The following is a 24,216-nucleotide window of genomic DNA, read 5'->3' as shown; positions in this document are numbered from 1 at the left end:
CTTTCGTGCTTCCTAGCATAATCCAGACCCCTCTAATCAAGGGGCCAGGGAGGCTCTTTCTGTGTGTGGGTTATGTAATACTTGCCTGCAGGGGCAGTGCCAGCCTCTTCCCGGCGGCAGGGCCGAGGTGGGCTAGACAGAAAATTGAAGGGCTGTGCTATACACTTTCTAGCCAAACTTACATATTCGGCCGGGCTGGGAGTGCCATGCCTCTGGAGGCAGGAACGGGGTGGGCTCAGCTGCGTGGGGTGGGCAGTGGTGGCCTGGTGGGGGGAGGCAGGGTGCTACAAAGGGGCAGTGGCTACAGGGAGCACTAAGGCAAATTTGGGGGAGGCTATAGACCCACCCAGGCTCCCTCCGAGTGCCACCCCTGCTTGCCTGCAGCAGAACTCTTGCACTTTCCTGTTCAGCATTTTGTTACTGAACTACATGGATACTGGGGTGTGGAAAAACCTTTACACTTAAAGGCACCTGCTAACAGAAGAAGTGTGCGGAATTGGGAAGAATATTCCATAATGTCTATTTCGGGAGTTCTTTCAGCTTCCCTAAATCCTCCTGTCCTTGCTTTCTCAGACAGACTACATAAGTCTGAGAGGAGTCTAGCATTTTCTGTAGTCTTTTGTTCTATTTTAATATTTTAGTGCAAACTATAAGCCACAAAAGAAAAAAAATATGTGGGCGTCTGCTAGCATTTGCTATCCTAGCATACTGCTAGTGCATACATTATTTGAGATGTACTCTTCGGGACTAGGGACCAGCATGGTGCAGAACTTCTTACCCAAGACTGCAAGATTAACCCTTGAAAGTTGAAGCCAATTCATTATATAGCCTCAGGCAAATCACATAATCTCTCTTCTTGCATTTCCCAAAGTTGAAAATGAGTTAAGAGATTCATTTTGAAGCTTAGAGCATTTTAAAAACATTGAACTGAGATCTTAACTTGGTGTATCATATCAATTAAATGCCAGTGATGATGAGCAAGACTAACCTGTTACCAGATCTCTTCCAATCATAACATCCAACCTCTTTCTAACAATTGTCTTCTGTAATATTTTCTCCAATATTTGGTTATTTTAGAATATGACTTGTGCTGTTACTAATCAGTATTGATTAGTAACAGCACTGTACTTGTGAGCTGCTGCAAAACCCATTTGAAGTCCATGGATTAGACTCCTAGTAACTGAATGAATAACTAATAAAGGAATTGAAGGAATTTAACACCCCTCTCTGTGCAGTATATAATTTTCTTGTCTACATTGATTAAGCTAACCTGGGTGAGGGGAGAGGGGGCAGGATATGCCAGTTCTTGGTTTTTGCAAACTACTTGCAGTACTTCCCCCCCGCCCCAATGTTTTGTGCAAAAATTTAGTGTTTGGGGAGAAAATTCAGATTTGGTCTCTGAATATTTTTGGGGGAAATTCAAAGCTTCCACTCCTATAAAACAGGAACTAAATAGAGTGGTGATTCAGCTCTCACTGAAGCCCGTGCCAAAACTTCCTTTGATTTAATCAGAATCAAGCCCCCTGGGATCATTTTCACTTGAAAAACTGGACTGGTACTATTAAGTGGAGAAACCACAGTGTTTTTGCAGGGTTTTTTAAAAATGAAATTGGCTCAATTTCACAAAACTGGAATGAAACATGAAACCTTTTTCTGTTTCAACATTTTAAAATGTTTTTGGAACATCTGGCACAGCTGTTTGTCCTAACCCCTTCCCTCACCCCCCAAGGCAGGAGTACAGTCCTGGGTCTGATTCTATCCCAATGGGAGCCAATATCAATAACAACAAGCTTGGGCTACAAGGGCCCTGGCATTTCAGCTGCCCCTGTATAGAGAGTCCTGTGCCCAGAGAAGCTCCATTTTTAAGCTTTAAGCTTCTTTCACTCAACAAGCCCATCTCCTTCACTAAACTGTCTTCCTTCCTCTCGTATTTAGGACAAGGAACAAGGATAAGATGGTAAAAAGTGAGTTGGGAGATTTGCATTCTAGCCTCTCTTGCCAGAAACACACTCTGTCATCAGAGACCCATCACTTGTCAAATGGTCTTTAAAAAAATAATGCCTGGTACAAAACCTGCTTGTTTCATTTAAGAGAGACTTGCTTCAGTTTTTACTTTAATAGATTCCTTGATGATTGCAGGCTAAGCCAGAATAAGAAGCCATTTTTAGATGCACGCTCTTTTAAAGCAGAGTTGTGCATTGCGTTAACTAAGTCAGCTTTTAAAACTGGTTTGAAGTTAAATGAGTATGGTTTTCCCAGGTGCAAATCTTATTCATCTCTCTGCCTCAGTTCTGTCTCCTTTATAAAACAGAGATGACAATATTTGCCCCACAGCACACCGTGTGAGTTATTCAGATATTAAAGCAGTGTACCTGTATCGTATCCCCATATCCTTGTCCAGTATACTTCTTCTGAAATGTAAGTATTATTTTACCTATATTCCTTCCCTTTTCAGGCTTCATTCCAGCCTTGTGTGCAAGATCTAGCACTTCTGTTGTTCATGCATAGGCTTCCTTTTAAGACCATAGGCTGACAGAGTTGTACGACTGGATTCTGGTACAAACCTGAATCAGGCTTCTGATGCTCCTTTAATTGCCACAAGAATACGTTTCCCCCTTGCGTCATGGATTTGGCAGGCCTAAAACTGAAAAAAAGAAAGCAAACTTAAACAAGTTGTCCCTAGCTTGTTCCCACTCTTTTCCAAAATCTCTGTTATGAAGCAATACGCATGAATATACAGTTTATTCAAATTAAGTTAGAGATGTTGTTTCTTTTTCAAATGTATGTGTGAGAGACTGTAAGCATGGCTCCTGCATGCACCCTGGTTATGCATGGGTGTGTATGAGGACTACACCTGACTGCTCTTTTGGTGTCAGGGCTCCATTACACTGCCTGTGCAGTTCATGTGCATAACATGTCTGCGGAGTGAGTGGACTGTACAAGATAGAAGCATATGCTTTGGACACACGTATGACTGGACTACATGTGCACACTTGTGCATGATGCATGAGTGTTTGGGGGTGGTATTTGCATGCAGTGGTGGCTGATGGACACCATTTAGTCCATGTCTGTGTGCAGTATGTACACCAAACTCAGATTTGATGTAAAACATGAATATGCTTTTGTCTTTATCTTTTATCATATTATTTAAGTGGTAAAATTAGCTATTCTTTCCTGCACTTGTGCCTAAATAGAGGAGTAAGTTATTAATAAAAAGGCAGGGGATCTTACAGTTGTGGTGGCAATTTCCTTGAGCTCTATTAATCATAGGAAGCTTCCTCCCCCCCACTTCCCTCCCCCCCCTTATTTCTGTGAAGATTAACTTTTTTTATTGTTGTTTGGCAGGTACTTTTAATTGGCTGGAAAATATTCTTCCTGTGAAGTTCCAGTGCTCTGGTGCTTGAATGAGCACAGGCTCCCATTGGCTGCCTATTCCACCTTCTGATTGGCTCCTTGTCCTGGAGGGGGACAGATAAGGCCGGCTATAAAAGCCCTGGGCTTTTCTCCTGGTCCCCCAGTGAGCAAGAGCTAGGGGTGTGAAGCAGAACAAGGCTGCTTTAGCTACAAAGTCTCTGACAGACTCCTTTCTCTGTGTGCATCCAGATCCGCATCTTTGCTGAAGCCGAGGAGAGAGAGAACAGGAGACACACGCACAAGGGGAAAAAAAAAACTTAGCGGAAACTTGTCAAAGAATGCTCCTAAAGTCAGTTCTTCTCCTGCTGCTGGTGATCAGTGCCTCTGCATCCTATGAAGCTGAACAGAATGACTCTGTGAGCCCCAGGAAAACCAGGGTTGCAGCACAGAACTCAGGTAACACTTATTAGAGGGGGCTTTGGGGCTGAGCCCTGATGTGTTAACAGTGCTGCAAATATTCTGTTGATGCTCTTTTTGCTCTGAACTTCATGACTGATAGCAATAAGCTATTGTGGAATCAGAAATCCTGGAGAAATGATTCTTTAGGATATGTAATTATACATAGAGGGAGGCAATCTCATTCCAGAATTGGATTATAAACTGGGATGTACTCCGCAGGGTCTATTTCCCCGTCGCCCTTCCTCCACCCTCCACCTCCTCCCCCCTCCGAGTTCAATATACTTTTCTCATGCTCGTTGAATGCGTCTCTCGCTCTCTTCCCCCCCATCACAGGGAATTAACAAATTGGGTGGGGGTTTAAGTTCACTCTCCGCTGATTTTATTCACTGAACCGTTGCTCCTCTAAATATCTGTGTTCAAAAAGGGAGAGACAGGAATCTTTTTCTAATACCAGTTCAGAGAATGCAGCAATCCTAAAAACGTGTCCATTGTTAACGTGTGGTCTCCACTGCGCATAGAAATTGCCTGGGATAGTAACATATAAATATGATCATGACATTTAGCTAAGTAGCCTATACAACAGATAAAAATAACTAGCAAGTTCTTATTGAATACCTCTACTTCATGTGCTCAGATGATCTAGACATCTACAGTGCTTTATCTTGAACAATGGAAAAATGAAAATCAGCCTTCCTGTATATTGAAAAGATATTAGGAGGTCTCTAATTCAGAGCTCATTAACAGATGTCTTATTTTAGATCTGCAGGGCTCTGCAGCATTATACTAGGGTGTTTGCTCAATTTCCTTTTTGTATTTGGTTGCTATAGAAACATAGTGTCTCACTATTCCACTGTGCCTAAAACAATAAAAGCCTAATGCATATTAAACCTGCTGAAAGCAAAGTTATAATCTGAACCTGTGGAAACATAATTATGAAAATAACTTGCGATGGCAAAGCTTTAAGTGCAAGAGAGGATGACCTTATCAAAAACTGCTTTCCTCAGACACATATCAGAAGTATCAGAGCACAGTAGCTACCCACCTTACAACTGGTGTCTTTAGAAAAAAATAACTAACTTCCTTAGCCACATTCCTAATTTTTAGTAAGGCTTTTTTGCTCTCTACCACTTGGTGTAGTTAGACTCCCACATCTAGTATCTTACTTTGAGACTCAAGGTTTCTTCCTAAAGGCAGCCTGTAACATGATCTGGCAAAAAGTAATGGATAGGCTCTGAATGAACACAATGGGACAGACGTTCAGCTTACCAGAAAAGGTTACTACCTGTTAAGTTTAGAGCAGTATTGTGTCAGGGAAGCTGGATTATTGTTTAATTGCATACTAGCATGTATTAAAAAGGTTTGTGCCCTGCTATATGCCCAGGAGCTTATACCTGCACTAGTGTAATTAAACTAATGGAGACCACTGTGTATAACTTTGATCAAGAATGGATTCTACCTAATCAAGGTTTCCTTAGATTCTGTTCATTTTCTGGCACTGCTCTGAAGAGTTGAGCACCATATTCGTGTCAGGTTTTTTATAACATTTGATCTGCCGTACAGAGCAAAGCCAAGAATGTGCATAAGCTTAAGACCTTTTCTTAAACTTTTTCCCTTCCTAGCATGATATAAATACTCCCAATAATATTTAAAGCTTATCTTCTTCAGAATAACTTGGCCTTCCATTTTTATAGCTATTATATTTAGTGTTACAGTCTATTGTGGATTCAGTTTTTCTTTCCAGTACTGGATGTGATCTGGAAATTGTCTGCTCATCATGACCTCCTTTCAAACAAGCATTATTTTGAGCCCTCATGTCTTAGTAGCACCCTAGATCTTTATAATTTCTGTATTGATAGTTCTCCTTCCTCTCTCCATCAGCAGCAGTAGCCTTTTCCCCCACTTGATGCTGAGTTCCTTCTACCCAGTTTTCAAATAAAACATAACAATCAAATGTTCATTAAACCGTGCCTCCAGGCAAATTTTTATGCGGAAATGACCCAGTATGAAATGCTTAATATCTCTGTTTTCTACGGGGCTACAGCACATGACTGGCAACCAGGAGCATTTGGGTTCTACCCATACTTTTTGCCAGTGGGTGGTTTCATGAATCCAGTTAATGCCTTATTTTATGTCTGCCTTGGGTATCTATTCTCTCCCACTGGTGTCCTCCCTTTCCTAGTCCTATGAAACAGAAATATCAGTTGACTACCTTTGCAGCAGTCTTGTGAGGCTTGATTAATCCAGTGGTTCAATGCTTTGCCATCTTGGCTGAAAAGTGCCTATGGGAAGGAATGAGTATGTAATAAGTTGTCTGCCTGTCTTCCAGCTGAAGTGGTTCGCTGTTTAAATAGTGCCCTTCAGGTGGGCTGTGGTGCATTCGCATGCCTGGAGAACTCTACTTGTGACACCGATGGAATGTATGACATCTGCAAATCCTTCCTCTATAGTGCTGCTAAATTTGACACTCAGGTACGTTACAGGAATAAGTACTATCCTGTATAGCTTCCTAGTTGTTCAGGATGCATTTCTGCCATGATTCCACAACGGCACTTAAGCACGTGCCTCACTACTTTGCTAACATGAGGCCTTAATTTCTTTGGCCTCATCCTGCCATGGGAACCTACTTCCGTGTGGTACTTACTGCTACTTAGATGCTCTTGTGGGAATGAGGATTTGGGTTTTTTGGCCACAAATCCATTCTTCAGGAAGACTTTCTACAGTACACTTTCCAAATACTGTGTGCTATGTGTGAAGACTTGGCAGAGGATGTCTTGTGGGGCGGGGAGCTGAGTTTCCTCTTCAGGAGGAAACGTTCTTCTAACAAAGTACGTTTTCTGACTGTGTGACCTGGCACAGACGTATAATTTGAACTGGAAGATTTCAACCCTGGAAATGCAAAGCCAGATCAGTCTGACTCAGTGGAACTGCAGGGACACTTTCTCTCTCTCTCTCTCTCCTCTCCCTTGCTCTTACTCTCTTTTTCTCTCATTGCCTGGAATATCTAAAACAAGACGTAAAGGAATCCTGGTTGTGCCGAGGACCTTTATCCTCTGTGTTTATTCTACAAAACGTATATAATTTGCCATTTTACAGGGAGAGACTTAATGGTTTCTGGTGCTTTAAGTTCTTCCAGTGAAGTGCACTGCCTTTTCAGGATCAGCTCTGGGTGCAGCGAGTGTCTTCAAACTCCACAAAGAATAAGTGGAAACTTGAGGAACTCCGCACCTTGCAGGACTGGCCGACTTGTCTCCAGTTTTGCTGTGTAATACATTGGCATTTTATGTGAAAATAAATCCTATTTTCCAGATAAGGGAAATCTTTGGGAGGGGGGCAGAGGACAAAGTGGTCTGTATAATGCCTAGCAAATGTGGCATATTCATTACTGTAAGTATTTAGTACTGATGAACAAAATGCCTTGAACTTAAAGCCTTCTCTGCTGGCAAATCCGTATTTAACACAGAACCACTTTCTAATCACAGCAAAGATAACTACTAGTAGTTGGCAACAGCAGACTCTCAGGATACACTTTTTATGGACCTCTGCAGTTTTGCATATTTAAAATGATGCTTCTAAATTTGCAGGGAAAGGCTTTTGTGAAAGAAAGCTTGAAATGCATTGCAAATGGAGTCACATCCAAGGTTTTCCTTGCTATTCGGCGGTGCTCCACCTTCCAAAGAATGATCTCTGAGGTGCAGGAGGAATGTTACAGCAAGCTGGACATGTGCAGCATTGCAAAGCGCAATCCTGAAGCCATCACTGAAGTTGTCCAGCTTCCAAGTCACTTTTCAAACAGGTATGTGGATTTTTCCATACAGGGAATGTACAGAGCACATCAAAATGTAGCAGACTTTAAAATGACAACGTCAACCTGAGTCGTTATTCAAAACCGTTCCTCATACAGCTGAGCTGAAATACTACATCCTAGATTTGATGTTGTTTAAGGTTGTGCTACGATAGCTGACATCAGAATTCTTACTTCCCCTGCTAAACTGATTTACCTCTGGAAGGAATCAGAGAAATTAACTAGTTGCACAGTGATCGGAGTCCCAAATATATTTAAAGAGAACAGCCCTTTTGGTTGACCAAGTTCTAACCAGCACAGATGTTGCTTCAAACTGTGGAAGATAAGAATTTTTTTATGCATGTATGCTTTTGGCTAGGTCAGTGCCCCTGTGCTAAATAATGTGGGATGGAAGCTCTTGCTAACTATTACAGATCCATTCTTCATTTGAATTACAAACTTTGTAGGACAGAAACTCTCTCTTTTTGTTCTGGTTGCGCAGTGCAAAAAGTCCCGTGAAGCCCTGCGCCAGGATGGGCTTTGAGGAGCTACTCTTCTATAAGTAACTGAGAAAACCGTATTATTCATCAGTAAAGTAGAACACTACATTCATCTACAGGAGGAGGCATATTCAAATTCTCATATCTGAATACATAAACCACCTTGCCTATGAGACCATGTTCCATAACTGTCTAGAAAATCTGCCTAAGCCTTGCTAAGGAATACAAAATTCCCCCCGTGTAACTCCTGGAATGACTGGCACTTGGAGCTTGGGTAGGGCAGGAGCAAATATAGCTTTATAAACTGTTTTAACTCAGGTGTCTTAGGATTTTGATGCAGCTAGAACAAATGCAGAAGAAGCATCAGTTTGCTACACAGCTGTAGTTGCAGTTATGCAAGGGGCTTCATGGTAGTTTGGGGTTAGACCTCTTCATATCCCTGACTGGCAACAGAGCTGTGCTGATAATCATCTGCAGGGTTGATGTGGGCTTTGATTTAACCTAGTTGTCATCTTTCCTCACAGATAGGTCTGTGGTTCACCTCAACAGACATTACTGTTAAAGCAGCAGTTGCGGTGAATCATAGAGCAGTCTTTGAGGAGAGATGGCAGTTGATTACGTAAAAAGCATTTTTCCAGCTTAGAACAACTTAAAAGTAAGTTTTCAGGTGGCAAACTTTGATGACTTACATTAGTTAGGAAATATTTTTAAGCCTGCCTTCACTGACCCTTTTTCACTCCAGCTGAGTGCTAGTTAACTTAAAATAAAAGCTGTCATGGACCAAAAGCTTCTTCCAGGCTAGAAATGTCTGGGCACAAGCACTGAGTAAACCATGAACATCTGAGATGCATCCAAACTAGCCTTTGCAAAATTGTAATTAGCAAGTGCCAATGAAGAGCTGGTGGTGCGGTGTCACTCTCCCGCTGCTCCTATTAGAAGTATCTGATACATGGGTCTATCTTAGGGTGTAATGAGTTGAGTTAGGGATATGGGCTCTTTACAGTGAATTGTAATGGCAAAGCCATAAAAAGAAACATGTAGTAGTGTACAGTGGTGCCTTATTTTATTCCCCTTTGTTTTCTAGGATGACTGCATCCACACTAAAATGTATAGTTTCAAGCTCTTAATTTTATAACTTCTTGTTCATACATGTGCTCTCTATTTCCCCACTCCCCACCTGCTGTAGTGAAGATCTGATGGCTCAATTTCCATTGCCTTCTACCATGTACAGTCACTTAGTGACTTTGTTGAGCATTAGGCGACACGTGAAATGCACGTATTTAAGTGACAAGGAGCTACAAAGCAGTGAAGAAATAAGCTGCATCTGATGATGCAAATTTTGAGAGGAAATCCAGTAGAGGGAACTATTCCACACACAGCCTCTGGTGAGTGGTAAAGCCAGAGGATATTGTGACATGTTGAGGAACAAAAGCAGCAGGATTTCCCAGTTAATAGTTTACAATATGTTCTCCTAAGGCATCCTGCTTTCCCAGCCCATGTCCCAACATGGTCCCAAAATAAGAATTTGCCACTTGGCACAGGCGGCAAAGAGGAAGTAGTTATAGGGTCATAGCACCTTCCTGTGATTTAATCTTGCCACAGTGCAATGAAGAAGGAAAGCCTTTCTGCCTGCAGTCACACTTGACATATCAAAATTAGTTTACTAGGCAAAAGGATTTCAGTGACTGTTTTAAAACGATCTGATTGCATAACTCTCAGAGCAAATAACAATCTTCATTTGAGAACTCACTGGTAGGGGATATGGAGAAGGGAGTGTAGGCAAGGTCTTACGGCAGAAGGCAGCCAGCATGACTGAAGTGAGCTTGCAAAAATCCCTGCAGTAAAGGGACTGGAAGGCAGTTCCCCACTCGCAGGTAATAGAGATCTTCAGCAACACTGACTAAAGTGGACTCAGTTTGAATGATAACAGTTTTATAATGGATTAACAACTACAGTAGGTTTTTATCCCGTTTGCCAAGTACGGCAAGCCACTAAATTATTTAATATTAAAGTTATTTGCAAAGAGTTAGATAGAAGAAGTAATTTTAAGTAAAAAGGATGAAAGATGCTTCTAACCCACTGTTAAGGTGTCATCTAAGACTCTGTAACAGATCCACTGATTTCAGCCCCAGCCCCTTGGCTCCCTGGTATAACTGCAGGAGAATTTCAGCATGCCCTAACTGGAAAGGGTTGAGACAGAGCGGGTCACCATGAGAAGAGCAGACCCCTGCTCACGACTCTCCTGAGCTCTTTTTCCATGCCCAGATGGTGAGATGTCATCCTCTTAGAAAGTGGTCCCCATGACTCCAAGAACTATTCCTTCTCCTGCCCTTCCCTTTCTACCTGCCATGCCTCGGTCAGTTTGTTCAAGTTGGCTCTGTTTGCCTGAATGCATGCATGTGTACACCAGCCCCGTGGCGGCGAATTCTTCTGAGCACTGTTCTCTCTTTTCACCTGAGTCCAGCAGAGATGGGGAAACAGATCAGCACAATTTTCTTGTGCTTTCCTAGCATATTTAAGATCCAATGCAACATCAAGATTCTGCAGCAGCAAGTAGAGACAGCAGCCTCAAATAGGGAAACTCAAGATCTCAACTCAAATTTTAATTTTAATGCAATTGTGACTACTGGTTATAGGTCTTAAAAATCATCCCCATTTGAATGCCCACATTGGTCAGGTTTTTAGATACAGGCTGAGTCAGCTTTCTCCCTCTTCGACCCCTTAATAAAGAATGGAGGATGCTGGCAAATCTCTGCAGAAAACTCTTCGAACACATGGATTAAGATTCCTTATAGTCCAAGAGGCAAGGACAGTACTGTCTAGCAGCAAGTGCAAGAAAACCCTACGTAGGCAATGAGGAAGAAGCTGCCTCCACAGGAATGTTTTTTTCCTGAAGGCTAGTACACTCTCTCAACTCTGGCTGATAAAAAAAAAAAGCTACTTCTGCTTGTGGTCCACCATACAATAGCTAAAAATAAAAACTGGAGAGTTCATGTATTTAATCTGAACAGTAACAAGAACTCAAATTGGCACATTTACCAGTCACAGGCTTGAGAGTCACTCTAGGGCTAAATTCTAGTTAACTAGCCTTAGAAACGCATTTGTTATTTGGTGAATCGAAGATACAGCTGCATAAAGGATGCCCGGTCCCTGGGATACAGGAGTTTAGATGACAACGTGCTAATGTAAATCTCGTGCTCTTGCACCGGTCTAAACGGCGAATGCCTTGTCAAGCTGTGATCGTTCTAGTTCTCCTGCTTTAACCACGGCAGCTGATCTCTCACGGTGATCTTGTTCCCTCTAGCTTTGGATCAGTTTGGGGGTTTTTTTTCCACGCGTGATGACCTTCCTGATGGTGGGATGTAATAATGTACAGCAACTGTCTCCTTCCTTAATTCAGGTATTACAACAAGCTAGTGAGAAGCTTGCTGGAATGTGATGAAGAAACAGTTAACACCATCAAAGACAGCTTAATGGAGAAGATAGGACCCAACATGGCCAGCCTCTTCCACCTTCTGCAAACAGATCACTGCGCACAAACGCACCCTAGAGCAGACTTCAGTAGGAGACGTATCACTGAGCCTCAAAAGCTAAAAATTTATTTCAGGAACCTCCGCGGTGAGGGGTCAATTCCAGCCCACGTGAAACGTACCTCTTCCGAAAGTGCGTAATTCTGTAGGGGAGGAGAGGAGGGTGGGTGTGTAGGGGATCTAAGCGCTACCAAAGGAGAAGCCTCTCTCTCTTAACAGAAGAGTTAATGCACCCAACCAAGTGTACTGTACCTGGTTTTAATAGCAATTAGAAACTGGTTTTAGATGAAGTAGTTCATATTTTCTATCCCTCTCAAACCAATTTGCATGGAATTAGGCTTCTGTATTCAGTGTCCCAACTTCCTGCAACTAAATTGTCTCCACCTCTTCTCTTTGTCACAAAAACAATTCTGAAACAAACCTCAGCTTTTAAAATGTAATCTTGCAGCATTCAAACACTGTAGTCCAAACACCATTCCAGTCTGAAAATGTGGAACCGGCTAAAGTCATGTAATCTCATTAATAGTATTAAGCTGGAAGGTAACGACAGATACGCTAAAACTAGCTCTCATCCTAAAGATGTCAGTGGAATTTGTGTTATGAATCTGTGCTGGCCATGGACGAATATGAATGTCATGTTTGGATTCTTGGTCTCTTAGTGGCATACAGTCTTAATCCTCCAACATAACTCCCTTACCCAGTTCATCTACCAAAATCAGTTTTAGCTCACTAAACAGGGGACTCTGTTTACTATTGCCCTGGACCTCAGTGCAAACAAGTGATTAAAAACAAAAAATAAAAATACTACACCAAATAAGATTAGAATAACTTTGCACGGTGTAAATGATTATGTGAGGTGCAAGGCCGTGGTGAAAGCAGGTTTTAAAGTCAGATAGTCTTGCATTTTATTAAAAACCTAACATCTTTATGTACTGTATCTATACACAGCTTTAAAAGAACTTAACAACAACAGAAATCTGTCTTAAGGCTAGAGTATTGAAGGTCTTGCTCTAACTGTGGTATAAATAGTTTTTAAAATCTGTCATGTACTGTACCTAAATTCCAGAATGAGTGTGCTTAAAAGAAACAGCATAAAATAATTTTATTGCATATAAATTTAGTTTTGTAACTTAGCTTTATTTTTTTTCCTGGTAACAGTATCTCTGTCATGTTCAGAATTATACACTCTCCTTTGTGGCCTTTTTATAATGAAAGGGATAGAAGTTGCTCCACAGTCCTTTAGGACTGGACCAGATGAAAAAACGAGCGGTTAACCCTTCAGATCCCACAGGTAAATTAGGTTATGACGGCCCATAGTGTAGCTCCATGGGGTTGCCATGGTACTTAGATTATAATAGCGAAGGCTTGAGTATTGCTAAAAAAGCTATTTTGGGAATTGTCAAATGGCTGACAACTGCTTTAGCTATCAAGGCTGCCACTGAGGCTAAAACGTCTTCAGAAGGTTTATTTCTGGGAAATGGCAGGGGAAACAAGGCTGGGCGTGGCGTGGCATGGCGTGGCGTGGCTCACAGGAGCTGGGCAAGCCAAGCGTAATGCATGGCATTGTGCTTGCTTTAAAGTCACATTGAACAAGTTCCATGCTGCTTAAAACACACCATCTCTAGGGCTGCATTTCTCAACATGCATTTCTTGTAGAAGCCACTGAAAAGGAGGATTGCAACCGAGCCTGAAAAGCTGATTCCTCGCAGTAATAACTGAAGGCCTATACCAAATGAGAAGATTTTCTGAACAGTAGTCTGGCTCAGCTTTTGCAAGCCAAAAACAGCAAAATTTTGGCATGTTGACAGGGCCAGTTCCACACTTACTCTCATTCCAAATCTACCCAGTTAGACTCTACTTCTGTGGGTGGCTGACTTTGTTAGCTCCCTAAATAGCTGAGGGAAAAGATTTTTCTATAAGGCTAAAAGGAGATGCATCTTTTTTTTGCAAAAATATAAAGCAATATAAACTTATGTTACCACAAAGCCTTTAAACAATAACTTGCTGCTAAAATATTGAAACCAGATGCAGTGGGAGTATGTCCAATATTGCTGTCTTCATTAAACATAGCCCAAAAATGCTGTCATTAAACTGTAAGCAGCAAAAAATGTTGCTGACAGTGGTGTGTGTTTTTTGTTTGTTTTTGTTTTTGTTTTATTTTTCGTACTCTGGATGATACAGTCCAGTGCAAACTAGATGCAGTGCTAACTAATTCTTAAAATGCTGTCTGGTATACTGGGCTCCAACTTACAAGCTCTGACAGTGCTGTATCATCAACATTTTGGTCTTTATCCTGCTAAGTCCCAGCTCCAACTTGAGAGCAACTCTACACTCTACAGCATCAAGCACCAAGACACTTGGATTGAAAAAGGGACTTGAGGACAGGAAGTCTACTGGATTTTGTGTATCAAGTACTTAGAGGCATTTGATAAAAAACTCTTTAGCAAGAACACACAGTTATAGAAAGGCTTGGCTACTCTGGGGATTTGCCTGCCCTTACTAAAAGCAACTGGTATAGTTGCACTGGTGCTGCAGACCCTTTATATACAGTGCATAGTAGCTTTTATTTTTTCACCAGTAGATCTTGCCTTATAGAGTTTGGTAGAAACATTTCCATTAAGATACATGTCTAGAAAATGACTTGTTGACAGACTTCCCCCCACACTCCTACCAGATTCATTTATATGAAAACACAGAGTGGAAGGAGATTCCTCCCCCCTCAACCCATAGCCCACCACTCTTTTCTTTAGGCTACCTAAAACCTGCAAGATTTTAATTCTTAAATGAAAACTTTGAACTATCAAAATCAGCTTTCAGCAAGAATCCACAAAATAATATGCAGTTAAGATGGGGTATGTGGGGGGATTCAATGTTTTCCTTTGGGGTGGGGGGCTTTAGGCAGAAACTAAACAGTTTAAATTTAATGTCACACTTCCTTACCTATGGTAAACTTGCAACAATCACTGGGATACATCCGTAATATCTGAATGGGGGATAAATGATTTTTCAGTATAAACTCTGGCTATGTCACATCTAATCTCTAATGCTTTTTTTATCTTGTGTTCACTGCAAAATATTTTTTTGGGGGAAGGGGGTGCTTATCTAGAAATGTTTGCATGATTCTCATTGTGATTTGTTTGCACTTTAGACATTTTTGTGCCATTTAAAATTTGCATTATGTATTTATAATTTAAAAATACTTAGATATTTTTTGCTGAGTACTGGAATAAACAGTAAGCATATCTGGTATATGTCATTATTTATTGTTAAATTACATTTTTAAAGCTCAGTGTGTTCATATAAAAGGTTATTTGAAACATATCATAATAATAAGAAAGATGCAAGTTATTTTCTTTGCTTATTTTTATACTTAAAGATCCATAACATAATGAGGCCTATGGTGGATTCCTTCTGCAATTAAATAAAATGTTAAATTTGGTCCTTTTATCAAGTGTCTTTTTTGATGAACTTAGATGCTGATCTTTGGAAAGTATGGGAAAACAAATGCAATAAACAGGAGGATTCTTTTGACTGACAGCCAGCTAACTGCCTTTGAAAGCAAAGCTTCCTCAGATCCTGAACTGTGAAACACTGATGGCTTGCCCACATTTAAGGAGTGGCAGGTATAATCTGTAAATAGTTGGCAATTAACAGGTTCAGCATTCAGAGGCCATGGTTCACAGGAATAGTCTGTATTCCTTAGAAACAGATGAGAGCCACTGCCTGTCCATTGGCCTTGGTCAGGCAATATGCACAGAAGTTGGGTGGAAAAGTCCAACCTCACAGACATTATTAGGAATAATACAAGGACATGGATTTGAAAGAACCAGTTACTGTGAGGATGCGAGGTTTATATGTTTCTTTGCTTCTGGTTAGAGAGATAAGTGCCTTTCTGTATGGGAATTCTCCATTATCTGATGTTACCTGTGTCTTCTGACAGGCAGAAGTTAGACAGCCTACACAATCTGCAATTAACTACATGCACTCATCAGTAAGGAATGGGCTGTGAAACCATGAAACCATCAAAATTAAGAGACACTGGTCAGTAACAGATAGGAATTTATTGAGAATACCCAGGAGCCAAAAGTATGCACTATGGCAGGCTCATAAGAATTCAAGGGATTTTTCTTTTATTCCCAGATGTTTTTCAGTATTCCTCAGAAATAACAAAGAACTATCTGTATTCATGGGCAAGGGTGAGCATTTATGCAGGTAAGCTAGGAGTACTTGGGACCTATTGATAGTAAAGACATTTATGAGTATCACCATGAAATACCCATCAACCATCCTTGTTCAAGAGGGATGGTTGGGAATCCCATTTGGTATTTGCCAGCAATCACAGGGAATGTACAGTAGTGCTCAGGACTTGTTGCTTGAAATATACAGCATTTCCTTGCATGCAAGGGAAATACTTGAGAACAGGTGGCATCTTATGCACAGGGAACACTTAGCATTGGTTACTTTTGCAAACGTAAAAAATCTGACCCAATGTAAAGTAATCCAGACTAGTCACTTGACACTGCATGGTGCAGAAAGCAAGGCTGAATACAGCAAAAAGAAAGAACTGGTGTTTAACAGCATGTGCTTAAAGGTGCTCTTCAGAGATGGCAGGCCCATGGGTTTTGGCCTGGGTCCTCCTTGGTGCAGTCGTGCTTGTAAGCCTTTGTCTATTTACTGCTCCAGAGATAAACCAGTATCAGTGTGGTCCAGAATGTTGCACCCAGCATGTTCGAGCTCCACATGAGCTGCTGCCTGCAAAGGCTCTGCTCCTGCAGTGCCCTTCTTCCTCCCAGAAGTTTTCCAAGTCTCGGAGGCAGCCTTGAATTCCAGGCTGCACACTGCAATAGCATCTGATGCCTCAGCTCGAGCCTGGGACACAAAACAAGTGGTGCAGCAAAAGTGTGGGAGGCAAGAACAGAAGCAGGGGAAAGGGTGCTGGGATGACCGCTCCTGAGCCACAAGGGAAGCTACCTTGTAAACATCCCTAAGGAAAACTGCTTGGCTGGCAGCTCAGCATTGGTCTCAGGAAGGGCACAGAGACGGAGGCTTCTGACCAGGAGGTGGGCAGGGGACCGTGGCATCATTGGGGCTCCCCTTGTACTGGGGGCCACTAAACTGTCCAGATAGTGGGGTTGAAAGAGGTGGAGAGAGACAGCTGTGGTCTGAACATGACTTTGGAGTTGGGTGTAGTGGCCCTGCTCTTTAAGAGGGGCAGGGTGTGGTTTTTGATCCTGGATCTGCCAGGGCCAGCTCCAACATAAACTGATTTAAGTGATCTGAAACTGTTCACACCTGTAACAGAACAGAAGCTCAGTGCACAGAAACCAGTTTCAAAATGGCTGAAACAGGTTGAACATAAACCTGGTTGAATGTAGTATCAGACTTACCTGATTTGGGTCAAACCAGTTTATGAAACTTCTGTCCCAGACTCTGTCCTGGTTCAAGTTAAATCACAGTCCCCCGGCATACTTTCCAGCCCTGGGCTGGGCTGTCTGCTCCAGAGAGCAGGGCTGGCCCTGCCCCTCTGTTCCCTAGCTGGAGCAGTGAGGGCAGGCTGACAAAGGGGTGGGGGGACAAGCCTGGCTGGAGATGCAGCCCAATCTACAGGGGAGGGACTCTCCCCCCCACACACTCCTTCCCCCATTCAAACTTACTGAGGGCTGCAACTATGGACTACAAATCCCAGAGGCACCTGGAAGCAGGAAGAGGAAGTGATGAGCTACCCTGCAGAGTCCTGCTGATGTGATTTTTGGACTGCAATTCCCAGAGACCTCAGCGGCAGCAGGAAGAGGAAGTGAGCACACAGCCGGAGAGTTAGTGTGTCCCCCAGCTTCAAACCTGAGCCACACCAGGCATGAGACTGTATTTCCTGAATCAAAGGTAAATATCTGTTTACTTCTGTTTCAATTTAACCTGTTCATGCAGCTTAGGCTAACCTGCAAAGGCTGAATTGATTCAATCGTGGGCTTCTTGACTCTGTACTTAGCCCAAGAGGCACTCCAGAGACATAAGTCCTCAGATCTCACTGGGCAAGCACCGTGGGGGGAAGTAATAGTGTTAACCCACAGAGGAGATGGGGTGGGTGCTGTAGTGTCCAGACTTGTCCAGACGGGAAGACTGAAAGAGGCTCAGAGAGATAATCAAAGCAAGCAGTGCCTTGCCAGGTGCCATACAGTGGGCCATTGCTGGCAACACTGAGACCCTGGATTCTGGTTACAAGCCTGTCAGAGGCATCTGGGCTTGTGAGCACATAGCTATTTTATGGCCCCACGGAGCAGGCTGCCAGCTGGGACTTGGTCTCAAGCAGGTGGTTGGGGCAGCCTCTTTTGCTGGAGGGGGCCCAGCAACACAGGTCCAAGCAGTGCCGTAGCAAGGAAGTTTGGCACCTGGGGCAAGCCTGCAGTGGTAGCCCGCCCTCGCCCCACGCACAGATCTGGTGGGCACCCCCCCCCGGGATGCAGACAATGGTGCACATAATGTACATATCTATAGTTCCAAATGGGAAATGTAGGCAATAAGAAAAGGAGGAAACTCCCCCTATTTATTTCTTGTCAAGTGGGAAAGTACAAGGTGGCGGGCTTCACTACTTGCTTTGCTTGAGTGTGAAGCACACTAGAGGAAGCTTTATAGCAAAATGGCGGTAACTCCATCTTCTTGACTTCCAAAGCAATGTGAGGCAATCCAGACTAAGGTCTCAACCAATGTGAACCAACCCCAAGTAAGGCCAGCCAGTACAAACCAATCCCAGGCAATGCAAAACAATCCAAGTACCAATGCAAACTCATCCAAACCAATTTAAAGACCACAGAGTACAAAGCAGCACAAGCCAAACTGAAGTACAACCCAAACCATCCCAAGCAAGCCCAAAGCAATGTGAACCAATCTGAAACAATTGTAAATAATCCCAAGGAATCTAAACAAGTTCCCACTAATCTACAGGCATGTATTGGAAGTGCGGAGATCTGAGTTTTTATTGGGATCTATAGAGATCCCGCATTAGTTAGTAAGCTAATTCTAAAGGATGTTAGTCTGTGCTAATATTAACTAATGCTAGTGACAAGTCGCATGTTTGGGATTAATTCCCTCTCTAACGTGCACTGCTGAGACCTGCCACTAGAGGTAAATTTTACATGACCTCTGCTTCAAATAAAAATTTGCTGACTGCTGAGTTAATAGGATATCAGTTGTCATAGAAACTAATGAGATACAGGAACTTTTATGCAAAAAAAGTAAGGTTTTCCAAATATTTACATGAAAAGTTTCAGCCAGCTTGGATCAGTTTTTAAAAATATATTAATTTATTTAACTGTCAACTTGTCAAGTTCGCTGCATGATTCAATAAACCATTGTTATGGACTAGAAAAAAAGATAATTTTTGAACGCATATGAGACTATTGTCAATAAACTACACTAGGTAAAACAAACAACAACCATGTTTCAATGGCCTTTCAAAAATGCTAGCTTCTCACTGTGGCAAATGACATTTTTCAATATGACCAGTTTTCCTGGTCTGGACAAGAACAGTTAGTGAATGCCACTGTTCATAAGTGGTATTGCCCATGGCACTACCAGCTGGGATGATGAGGCCAGAGAAACCGGACCTCTCTTGCTGTGCTTTCGGATTACTAATTCATAGACTACTGACAATGCCTCTGCTCTTATCTCACTGGTGCCTACTGAGCCATCATTGCAACATCAGCAGTTTGGGGAATTCCTTTTCTTCTTCCTTCTGGTGTTCTTTATGTCCAAAAAAGAGGCCCATCTCACGCTAATGAAATTACTCTCATTCACAGTGCTTCCGATATCAGGATATTCTAAGGCTGGAGAACCTCAGTCCATCGCTTACCAAGCCTATAGCATCTGTTTAAGAGATGCTACACCCAACATTGCCAAGTCTCCTTGCCATTTTGTCCTTTTCTCAGAACTTTACCATTTTTGTGTCTATACAGGTTTCCCTCATTTTATGTGGGTTCTGTATGTGCAAATTCGCTCTTATGCGATGACCCTTTTAATACTGAAAATTCATTATATGCAAGGTAAATTCACTCTTACGAGATCGGTGTGGTGGAAGCTTGCCGTCAGCTGCATTGTGCGATGCATTGTGGGAGTGATGCGCACCAAATACAGTCTCCTGTGTGTATTTGTGCTCCTCCCTCGTTGTCAGCAACACGTGTTTCTGTAGTTGCCATCCCCATTATGATAGTGCCCTGTGCTGCTGTTGGTGAGTACCAAAACTGTCTTGTAAAAGTGGTAGAAATAGGTCTGGGGATCAATACAGTCAAGGTCTTGGAGCATATCCTTATTTGTTGCATTGTAAAGTGGATTCCCTTTATGCGAATTCAAGTTATGAGCTGTTTTCCAGGTACAGCATAAAGTGGTATAGTGCACTGGAGCAAGCCCCTACCGCTGATGACATCTCCAACCAGCACACTGGAAGCAACTCAAGTCCGCCGTCCAAGGCACCTGCGCCCAGACTACTGGGTTCACATTACGACCAAACCAGGACGGGTTTGACACCCGTGAGAGTCAGATTTGTGATCTCCTCAAGCAGAAGTGTGCAGCTTTCATCACCTGGCAAAGCCATCCACGAACTCAGCAAAAGATGGCAGTGTACCACCAGCTGAAGGCTAAGGTCCAGCAATGCATCTGCAATATGAAGAACAACTGGTAGGTGGAGAAGGCACACCTGATCCAGGGCTACGCTGACCAGCATGACATGCATAACTTCTTCTAGGCTACCAAAACAAACTATGGACCCCACTCCATTGGATAAAACCCCCTCTGACACAGGACAGTAGGCGGGGAGGCTCTGGAGTACATGGAGCACTTTCCATATCTCAGCAGCCACCTCTTTCAATGGACTACCGTCAATACAGAAGTCCAGCACCGGGTCAACTGCACCAGTGCCGCCTTCTTCAAGCTGTGACAATGTGTCTTAGAAAATAGAGATCTTCGGAAATCAACAAAGGTCCTGATTTATAAGGCTGTCATGCTGACCGCCCTCCTCTACTGCAGTGAAGCCTGGACCATCTACAGACATTGCATTAAAACCCGCGAGAGCTTTCACCAGCGGTGTTTGTGTCGAATCCTGGGGATCAAATGGGAGAATCACTGGACCAGCGCAAGCGTCTTCCATGAAGCTGTGTCCACCAGTATCAAAGCTTTGCTCTTGAGAAATCAACTCCGTTGGACAGGCCACTGCATCCAGATGTCGGAGAACTGCCGTCCTCGCCAGATTCTCTTCTCCCAGCTCTCCACTGGCCAACACTCAAAGGGCAGCCGAAGAAAATGGTACAAAGACATGCTCATGGTCACCCTCAAGCATGGAGGCATCAACACCAACAGCTGGGAGAAGCAAGCTGCTGACCGTTCAGCACGGCACCACCTGGTCCACCAAGGCATGTGCCACTTTGCGGCCCAACAACTCAATACCGGGGCAGAACAGTGGCAGCAGAGGAATGAGAAGGAGACCGACCCAGGGCTGCAAATCCCACTCCCCAACACAACAACATGCCCCCATTGCTGAAGAACATGTGCATCCAGAATTGGGCTCCTCGGTCACCTGAGGACCCATCAAGCCTAGCGAATGTCATCCTCAACTTCAAGGACCCACCAACGAGGGTACGGCATAAAGCAAGGGAAACCTGTATCCATAGAGAAGATCATCAAGACAGCTGGGATAGGTTGATTGGCATGTTCCAGCATTTGAATAGTGATGGGCCTGATTCTTGTTTTACTATCAAGCAAAGCAGCTCAAGCCCAACCTTTGATTCTTACTCTGTTATCAGAGGGCGCGTCCAGATGAGTGCAGACATGTGGTATGTGGTGCTGCAGTCCCATCTCTGGTGCCACACACTGCACATGCAGGCATTCCTTGTGCTGCTACTTGGAAGCATGGAGGGTTTTTTTACCCTGGGAGATCCTGGGGTCAAAAAAACCCATGCCAAAAAAAAGCAAGATGGTGGATGTGACAGTGGTGTGCACCACCCAAAGCTGGAGCCTGGCCAGCTAGAGCCATGCTCCAGCTGCCGGCCAGGCTTCTGGCTGCAGCTCTTAGAGCCCCCCCAGACCCCAGGTAAAGCTTCTGGGACCAGCAGTCGATGGTCCCAGCCTCCCCTAGCCCACCCAGAGTCACCTGCTGCATGCCAGAGTGCACGTGGCACAGGTGTTCCCTGGGGACAAATAGCAGTGGCACAAGGTGTGCTGCTGCTACTTGTCCCCAGGTAAATATACATTTCAGCTTGTCTGGATGTGCCCAGAGTGTGTAGCTTAAACCTCAAACTCTTTGGCCTAGATACTTGCCTGGTGGAAATTTTCTTGGGAGTTTAATTAGATTATAATGTATGCTGTTGCTGAGCTATTTGTTTACAAAGATCAGCGAGGACTCCCAAAGCATTGAGACTGTATTTACAGTGGTGTTATGAAATTTTTAAAAGTAATACAATTAGGGCAATGGAATTTCCATTATGCCACATGTATCTAGAATTTTTTCCTCCTTAAGCAATTTTTGACTTTTTCTGATTTTGATCTCAAGGTTGCACGAATCAACTCTGGCTTGAAGGAAATGAATACTTGAACTAATTCTTCTTCACCTCACTTCTAGATAAGTCAGTGGATTTTTTTCCTACCATGTACCATAGTGAAAAGTAAGGTTGGAATGATGTCTGTGTCCGTCAGAACTTGGTATAAAGTGCAATTATTTTCATTATCTAAACAGTGTCTGCTCTGAAGCCAGTATGATGAGATCTTTTTTCCAAGTCATTCTTGGGATAAAAATGTAAACTCCGTTATGGAGATAATTAAGAAATGTTATTAACATTTGCAGCATTTCAGTATTAAACATGCTGGCTTTACAAGAGGATTACAAATGTAGCTATCTGTTGTCTGTGCATTGCTCCACAATTACAAGTCCCTAGAAACTTAAAATGAAAGACGAGCTTTTTGCCTAATCATACCAGTCCATGAGCTGGGCTTTAGTATAAGCAACTATGGATGCTCATGATGAATGAGTCACCATGTCACCAACTCTTTTTAAGGGGCACAAATTTAACACCCTCTCCTCACCCAATCTTTTTAGGCAGGCAGTTGGAACGTATGCAGCTAAGGTTAGCCATGCAAGTCTTCCTTCCATTCATGCTTGGGAAGGATCCACATGTGCTCTGTGATCCTGCTTTGCTCAGGAAGACACTCAGTCCCATGCAAGTCCCTGAAATACCATAGCTGAGGATGATGGGGAGGGGAGGGAAGCATTTCCTGCCGCTAGCCCAGGAGTGCCATAGTGGCCTAGGGAATGGGAGATCTACACTCCAGGCTGTCCTCACCCACCCCGCGGGGTCTGAACCCAGATCTGCTATGTCCCAGTGAAAAATACTGCCAGCCCATGGAACAGGCCAGGTGCAGAATCTCTTCCACCCCTATTCAAAATGGTTACAGCAATTCAAAAAGTGTGCATCCAGGAGGTCTCAAAAGTGCAAGCCTCCCCGAAATGATGAACACCTCAGACTGTGGTAAGTCACCATCAGCATCTTAAAATGGAAGAAACAGAACCCAGGTTAATTTAATTTGGCTCCAGACTGAAAGACATGATTTACTGATATTCACAGCTTTTTTTTTTTAAGCTTCATTATATAACAAGGGGAAAACCATTTCAAAATTTCCCTGGCCCTCACCTTTCCTGCTTTCTTTATAGTTCAGAGAGAGGAAAGAAAAGGAGAGAGAAAACTTTGACGTTTAAAATGCCTTTATATAAAAATGACTGGGAGTAAAATCTGAGAACTAACTTCACTTCTCACCTCCTCTGTAGTTTGAAAAAAAAAAGGCATAAAAAGGACACATTCTACACAAGGGACAACATCTGTCACCATTGCTCTGCCACTGGGTATTCAAAAAAGAACTTAAAAACAAGGCAAGTTGGATAATGAAAGCATAATGCGAGGTTCCAGCCATAATTTAATCTCTTCTGCCCTTTCTGGTAACACAAGGTTAGGTGAGCACCTTGCCAAGATAAGAAGTCAGGAACATTAAATAGATTATGATACTAATTACCCTGTATAACTAATGTGGGGAACATGGGGAATGTAAAGCTTCAGGGTAGTGTTGAGATCATTATTCCATTTAGATGCCATTTGTTTTGTTTGCACCTTTCAATCCATACACAGGGCGTATGGCCAAGATGCATTTATGCAGGGTGGTTTTGGGTGCTTGATGAAACACCTGTAAGACTGCTCTATTTAGATCAAAAGGTACTCAAGCACTTCTTCCCTGTTGGGCACCCAAAAACTGAATGGACTCAAAAACAGAAGCAATTGCTTCATACACACAGACAACATTGTCATAAAGAGTAGCATCTGCGGTTGTGTCAGGAAGGATAATATTCCAAATGTGAGAAATCCATAAAGTTCAGGCCATAAGAAAATCATGCGGTAGGATCCCAAAGAAGAAAATACAATCATGTTTGTGCAATTATGGAATCATGGCAAGGCAGGGTTTATTTTCTCCTGGAACATCTGGCCACAGGAACAGTTACCAAAAATATCACTAGCGAAGCCAAAATGACATACAAATGTGATTCCAGCCACCATCAACTAAACCA

At 42.9% G+C, this 24,216-nt stretch overlaps 1 protein-coding gene across 1 annotated transcript; it reads left to right on the top strand.

The window, feature by feature from the left end:
- Nucleotides 1–3,532: 3,532 nt before the first annotated feature.
- On the top strand, nt 3,533–15,056 carry STC1 (stanniocalcin 1). The gene is made up of 4 exons (XM_090054301.1): nt 3,533–3,810; nt 6,140–6,282; nt 7,395–7,606; nt 11,495–15,056. The coding sequence occupies exons 1-4, from the start codon at nt 3,693–3,695 to the stop codon at nt 11,763–11,765; spliced, it is 744 nt and encodes a 247-aa protein (XP_089910427.1). The 5' UTR covers nt 3,533–3,692; the 3' UTR covers nt 11,766–15,056.
- Nucleotides 15,057–24,216: the final 9,160 nt, after the last annotated feature.

The sequence above is a fragment of the Crocodylus siamensis genome, chromosome 6 (genome assembly GCF_052110815.1).
Source record: "Crocodylus siamensis isolate JL-2025a chromosome 6, ASM5211081v1, whole genome shotgun sequence".
Lineage (NCBI taxonomy): Eukaryota > Metazoa > Chordata > Crocodylia > Crocodylidae > Crocodylus > Crocodylus siamensis.
This window is presented reverse-complemented; position numbering and strand designations above follow the sequence as displayed.